Below are 7,500 nucleotides of genomic sequence, written 5' to 3' on the forward strand. Positions count from 1 at the left end.
TTGCCGCATATCACTACTTTTCTTAATCTAGTTTGATGTAGCTTTGACTTCATGGACAAAAAAGTCCTTGAACCAGTGAACAGATAAAATACACACACATACACTCACACTCACACATCAACACACACATACACACACACACACACACACACTCACATCCAGTAATGTGTGAGTGTGCTTTTGAAAGCAAAAGCCTGTCAGAGCTGCTCTCCCACACCATTCATCACAAGCTACTAATTCTGTTAGACCATTGTCGAGCTTTTTGCACCCTACATTGCTCCCTGAAAACTCAATCAGAGGCTAATGCCCCCCACCCAATGCGCGTGCCCAAACACACACGCTCACACACAGACCCCCCCACACACACACACACACACTAAAAAAATCACACACATAGTCAACACATTCTCATACACGCACACATACAGGGTTGAAACTCACTCACACAATCACACACTCAAAGTGGAAAAACGAACACTAACGGCGGCTGAATGGACAGCCCTGGCCTTGTGGGACCCCACTCGTCTTCACGCCGCGGTCTGCCGTGGCTTTGATCAACGCAGGCTTTGGGGGTACTTTGCTGATAGGACCGGCAGCGATGTTCCCGAGAAACATCAACGAGAACATAACGAGAATAACAGTATTTAAACTGAGGAACATTTTTTATTTTATTTCCCTTATCAGTGTGGCGAGGTACAATAGCCGTTTAGGTTCCCACGTTTGATGGGAAATAAATCATAATTAAACGTTTCCCCTTAATCTACCTTGATTGCAATGTAGTCAACGTTCAAACGCTCCTCCAAATGCCATGGGCGTCTTTGACGTGGCTTATCTTCCCTGGTGGTTTCTAGGAATGTCATGTGGATCTGTACAGAGAAGCTCTGGGGGGGGGGGGCTCTGGTTGATTTGATTACACAATCAAAATGTGTTTTGGATGCACCACCACCACTTTAAATAGGCGTAATAAGAAGACTTTTAATGAAGTTCCGCCCATCCCCCCAACCCCTGCTCCAAAAAACTGTACCCTGCAGATGTTTAAGCGGAGCCAACATGAAGCTTCATACACCAAGACAACGTTTTAGAGACAAAGGATTCAGTGTGAATCAGAGAGAGATGTTGTATCAATGAGAGAGAAAGGGGTGAGGTCCGGGGGGGGGGGGGGGGGGGGGCTACAAAGAGTGAGGTAGAGAGAGAGCGAGAGAGTCATAGAGATTGTGAGAGAGAAAGAGAGAAGAGAAGAAAAGAGAGAGAAAGAGAGATTGTGAGAGAGAGAGAAGAGAAGAAAAGAGAGAAAGAGAGATTGTGAGAGAGAGAGAGAAGAGAAGAAAAGAGAGAGAAAGAGAGATTGTGAGAGAGAGAGAGAAGAGAAGAAAAGAGAGAGAAAGAGAGATTGTGAGAGAGAGAGAGCCATTGAGATTGTGAGAGAGAGCGAGAGAGAGAGAGAGCGCCAGAGGGGGAGAGAGAGGGAGACAAAGAAAGCGAGATTGCAGGGCAGCCACGCGGACGAACAAGCACGGGTGGGGTTAGACTGAAAAGGCCGGCCTAATTTTAGCGCTACCTATTCACTTTCTAATTAAGAGATTAATACATCCTGTCACGTCTGTCACAATATGAACCTGTGATTTATTATCAAGCCACGGGGATGGAGCGACCGAAGATGAAGAAATAATCAGCCAATCGGTATGCATATGTGATTAGCGCGGAGGCTAGCCGTGTGCAGGGCTGGGAAATTGGGTTTGTGTCTGTGGGTTTGTACAAAGTTACTCTATGAGTTCATCTTGGCTTTGTTGATGAAAGAATAATTGCTGTTGGTTTTCATTTTGGCAATTTTATTAAGTAGCCGTGATATTTACTGAGAGCAGGACACACTGAGAGAGACTGACCATTAGCCGCCAAGCGGTGACGCACATAGAAGGGGCATATGGCCACCTGCGGCGAGCCACACGCAGGCACATACCACACACACACACATACACACACCAATATGCACACACACACTCACCAGCACGCAGACTCACGTGCACGCCAACGCGCATGCCCAAGCCCACAAAAACACACACACACACACACACACACACACACACACACACACACACACACACACACACACACACACACACACACACATCCGGGCACAAGGCGCAGCGGGCCATAGATTGTGACCATAAAATCTATGCTGGGCTTCAGGTTTAAATCAATGTCCATGGTGATCTTATTTCATCTAATGCATGTTTTAATCATTCCCTCTCCTGATCAATGCAGTTTGGATTCAGGCGCTGGGAACCGCAGTACGAATTTACAAGCTCTTCAGTTTATTCTTTTTTTTCCCATGCTTCTGTTTCCGGAGGGACATTTTATGAGACAGCGCACAGAGCGACAGTAAATCTCTTCCCCCGCTTTGGTCGAATGAAAGCTCCCATTGCTGCTCCCAATGCCCAACTTTTCGTGGGATTTTTTTCTGTGGGATTGTTTGTGCAAACTGAACTTCCCCTGGATTTGCCAAGTCAATGTAATAGTCATTTTATTTTAATGGAATTTGGGATGAGCTGTAAAAACGGCTTCTCTCCATTCCGTATTCCTTCCTAAAAATTGATGAGCGCAGACATTAAAACTCCCATGTTGCATTTATAGTGCTTGATGCTAATGAGTGTTTGAGATTACATTCATGACACAGGTTGGCTATGGACACCCTGCTATTCTTTGAAAATTCATAAAGTGCACACACACACTGGTCTATTCCTGTCGAATGAGGATTTATTTACCCAGCTGTCGGTTTTTTTGAGCTACAGCTGAGAAAGTGTATTGTGCGAAAAACAAATGGTTTCTTTGTGCGAACTGTATTGTTGTGCAAAGCTGCTTATGTGTTGGTCGCTCCATATGCAAGTATGTGTGTGTGTGTGTGTGTGTGTGTGTGTGTGTGTGTGTGTGTGTGTGTGTGTGTGTGTGTGTGTGTGTGTTTGTGTATGTTAGAGTCCACTTCAGCAGTGTGTAGCGGACAGAGACAGAATCATGCTAATCCAGGAGACTTGCATTGGGCCCGCTTGAAAACATGGAGTGTTAATACAATACCACAACAAACTTCCCTCTCTCACTGATCGAAGCAAACACATCTGCACACACACAAACAAACACCACACAAACAAACACACACACACACACACACACACACGCATGTGCGCATGCATGACACTCACCTTGTCAAACGAGTTATGTAAAGCCTATATGTGGTTCTGCTAATTGTGTTGAGACTAGCAATGGCACAAGGTGTCTCACCTAAAGATTGTATCCATCTGGAGGATGGATCACACACTTCAATTTGTATTTTACTCAATGCTTTGTGCTGTTAGTTTACGGTCTTTTTAGCCCAGCAAGAATCCGATATTTAAAAATAGTTTGTGATGTCTGGTTTCTCACCTGCAGCACCAGAAGTCAGCCAGAAGTTTGTGTTGAGTAATATGTCAAAATTACACGTTTTGTTAGGGGTGTTTTTGTGTGTGTATTTGTTTGTGTGCATGTGTGTGTGCCTGTTAATGTGTGTGCGTGTGTGTGTGTGTGTCACCTGAAGGATTCATGACCACTGGGGCCATTACTTTCTTTACAATGAAATGTAAATCTCACACAGCTCAAGATACTGCACACAAACAGACACACAAAACCTCATAAACACAAACATAAATACAGACGCATGCACGGGCACAAACACGGCCAGTCCCTCTCTCTTTCATAAGCACACAAATATTCTCTCCACGCACAATCACACACACACAGACCCCCCCTCCCTCCATCCCCCCCCGACACACACAGACACAACCTCCTAAACACAAACACATGTGCACAAACACACTCTCTTTCTCTTTCATAACCACACACACACAGACCCCTCCCCCCAACTCCCAACCCCACCTCCCCATCTCACACACACAAATACACACACGCACACACACACAAACCTGGTGATTCCCAACCCCCCCCGACACTGACACCTGTCAATCAGGCGGGTGCGCTACACCCGACAACAAGCATAACAAGACTCCGTCTCACAGAGGGGGAGCTACAACACGCGTGAAGCCACATTAAGAGGAGGAGAAGAGAGCAGGCAAAGGGAGCGGTAGATGAGGGGGAGGAGGAGGCGGAGGAGGAAGGTGGAGGTGAGACCTGAGATGCTTGTTAAGAGAGGCGCAGCGGGGATGAGAGCGAAGCGGCGTGCTGCTCGGTGTTTTAGCACATCACAGACCTTTTTTTTTGATTCGGTTAGCATGTGCTTATGATGTTGCTGCTTGTGTCTCTCTGCCACCGTCAATCTCTATTATTAGACGCTCAGATCCTCCTCCGGCTGCTTTGACACCCTCGCCGCTCCCTCTCTTTTTTAGGGGCGCACATGTGCCGACACACGCACACACAAGCGTGCACACACACAGCGCTCACACACACCGCTACACATGTGAGGGAACGCTCAGGTTCACCGACACACAAACAAACTAATAAACACGTACATAAATTACACATCTGCGCGCGTGCACACACAAACACACACACACACACACACAAACACTAACGTGTACACACACTGCTACACTTTGCTACTCATAGACCCGGAAGTTCGCTGTCCTCAGCACACCATCATTAATGCGCTACTGCAGATGTGCACACAGTCACATGCACACACTCCAAATAATAGTCGGATAAACAGTTTTTACACAAGGGCGCATCCAACATACATAGGAGCAGATGTGGTGTACAGCATACACATAATCTACATACACGTGCATATCATCTCTCTCACACAGAGACAGATACACACACACACAAGCTTCATTCAAACGTGACACACAATGGCGGGGTCATTAAGTCTCATCCGAGTTAAACGGTTCCGCCGTGCGCGCGGACGTGTGATTTAGCACCCAGACACGAACCCACGTGCCAGATGCGTAAGCATTCAGCGGTTCCCCCTTTGGGGGAGTAATCGACTGGTGAATTGACTTGATCAGGCGCACATGCACAGCACCAGCTCCCTTCTTTTATCAGCAAGCACCTGTGTGTCTCAGATGTGATCGCTCCTGACAGGCGAGGACGCCCGGGTTAGGAATCGCATGCAAAGCGTAGATTTTAGAAGCCTTGCGCGGGCGGTGCGTGGAAACGGGCGAACGGCAGAGGCTGCAAAATTATTTGCTGCAGGATTGTTTTTTGTTGTTTTTTTAGGAGTCAAAGCGCATACGTCTCGTCTGGTGACGTAAAAAGCCCTCTGCCTGGAAACCTGATGCAACAGTGTGTCTCTTGAAAAGAGAAAAAAAGAGGAGGTTTCGTTAGCAGTTAATCATCCAATGAAAAAAGTCTCCCATGATGCTCTCTGTCAGTGCTGGATCTTGTTTCAGGGAGATGAAGGGACCATGGGTTGACTGTGCCGCCACCAGACAGACACTCTCGCTCTTTTTTTGTTTTTTTTTCCCGAGAATCAAACGTGTTTATGTAAATGCACCCTGAGCTCCCTGTTTAAAGGCAAAGGAAAAACTCCTTCTGACACACATTTCACTTCCTCTTCACTCGCTGTAACGCAGCAGTGGCTCTGCGTGTGCCGATGTGTGCGCGTGTGCCGATGTGTTCGTGTGCCGATGTGCGTGTGTGTGTATGTCTGTGTCTGTGTGTGTTTGTGCCTTTGATGTGTTTAATTGAACCGCTTTGATATGAAACCTTGCACTTTAGATCCAATTGATTTCGTCCATTCAATGCCTTGGTCAAAACTTTCTGTCTGGGAAACTAGAAACTAGAAAAAAAACTTGTGGGGGATAATGATTTCAATAAACATCACTCAGTGACATCATCCCCTTCGGCAAAAAACATTGTCACCCTACACTGGCGGATTACCGATTTATTTTTACACCGGCGACCAAAATCCCCCTTTTTTTCTTTTACCGGGGCCTGAAACCCAAGACAGCGGGTGCGGCGTCTTCTGCTGATATCTGCGACCGGGAGATTAGCTTAGTAATTAACCACAAAGCAATTATCAGGCGGCGAGATTAGAGGCGGGACTTGGCAAAGGTGTTTCTCAACGTGTTTAATAGGTGTCGAGCAGTTGATCAGAAGCTGCAGTCGTCTCTGATGCGGAGTCCCCTCCTTCCCTTTCCATCGTGGCACCGCCTCCCCCCCCCCCCCGCCAAATCCAGGGGCCCCGCCATGCGCACGGCTGCCGGAGATTCAATTAATTAGACCGTCGCCTTTCCTTCCAATCCACTTTTCATTAACCTCCATCGACACCTTGTCGAAGCTCACACGGCAGTTTACGAGGAAGGCAGGATTAACAGGGGAACGGGGAAGTTAGCAATAAACAAAGTTGCCACAGGAAGGTGGTTCCCCCTGGTGTGCTTTCACTCATGGGAAGATTTACAGAAATAGAAGAAAAAAAAAAAAGAAAAACTACGCAAAGAACACAGAAGAAAAACTGAAGGAAAACGGCAAAGGAGAAGTTTCACACTTGAACAAGCAGAGATTAGCATCTCTCTCACTCCATCTCGGTGTGGGAACACAAAGCGGAAAAGCTCAAAAACAAAAAAAAGCGAGTCTTTTGAATGCTTTCAAAGCTAAATATCCAAAGAGTTTTGCTATTGTTTTTTGAAGACTGACAGATCAGTGGATCTCGACAGATAAGTGGTATAAAAAGGGTAGAGTTGCTTTGGCTAAGTGCTATTGATGAAACTATGGATGGCTCTCGGGGGGACGGTTTCAACTATTGCTCCTCGGATCAGAAGGAGACCACGTCAATACGTTACCCTCGGATCTGACACGTCGCTTTGAGCTACAACGCAAAGATTTTAAAACTGTCAATGAGGGCGTATTTATCTAAGATATATATTGTCACACACCACATCTTCCGCAAGACCCTATAAACGGAAGTGTATCATTTTTTTTTACGTCCTCTGCGGGACGGCACTTCACAACCTGTGCAGTTCGTTCAGTCTCACTGTCTCTCTCACACTCTCACACACGCACACACACAGACACACACATCACCTTGAGATTAAAAGCTTTCATTACCCCTGCTTTGTAAAACACATCATCTTTATAAATCATAAAGGACAAGTCAGGCATAATTCCGTGTTTTTCTTGTTCCCCCCGAAATCCACCCTGAAAATGTTCTGAAGCCTTGTCAGGCTCACAGGTACTCTCTGGCACGACAGACACGTCAGAAAGATTGATTCCGTCGGGTCCTGCGGCTTAATTTAATGTGATTCTAGTTGGACCCCCGAAAAAAGAACCACAACGGAAGTCTCCCCCCCACCCGAGCGGAGCAAAGCTTCCGCTGTTCGCTGAACCCAAAATAAATAAGCAGAAGAAAATGAAAAACACTACCTAATAGCGTTTGGGGTTGGGGGGTCATTTCATTTGGAAATGTTAGCCAATCGGAGAAGAAGCCCCAGAAGTGCAAAAGGGCCTCATCAGCGAACAGACACGAGTCTCGCCCCCGGGCGCCGCCCGTACTCCTACCTGATTCGTCGTCCGACTTGT

At 46.7% G+C, this 7,500-nt stretch overlaps 1 protein-coding gene across 1 annotated transcript in view; it reads right to left on the reverse strand.

The window, feature by feature from the left end:
• tenm2a (teneurin transmembrane protein 2a) overlaps nucleotides 1–7,500 on the reverse strand; it is a gene marked incomplete at its 5' end in the record, with an annotated part of 171,152 nt that overhangs the window by 146,916 nt on the left and 16,736 nt on the right. Inside the window, one exon of the mRNA XM_079744903.1 lies at nucleotides 7,480–7,500. This exon is cut by the window's right edge and continues 282 nt beyond it. Coding sequence (XP_079601029.1) covers nucleotides 7,480–7,500 — 21 coding nt within the window. The remainder of the gene's footprint in view (nucleotides 1–7,479) is intronic.

The sequence above is a fragment of the Pollachius pollachius genome, assembly GCF_949987615.1.
Source record: "Pollachius pollachius genome assembly, chromosome: 10".
Taxonomy (NCBI): Eukaryota; Metazoa; Chordata; class Actinopteri; order Gadiformes; family Gadidae; genus Pollachius; species Pollachius pollachius.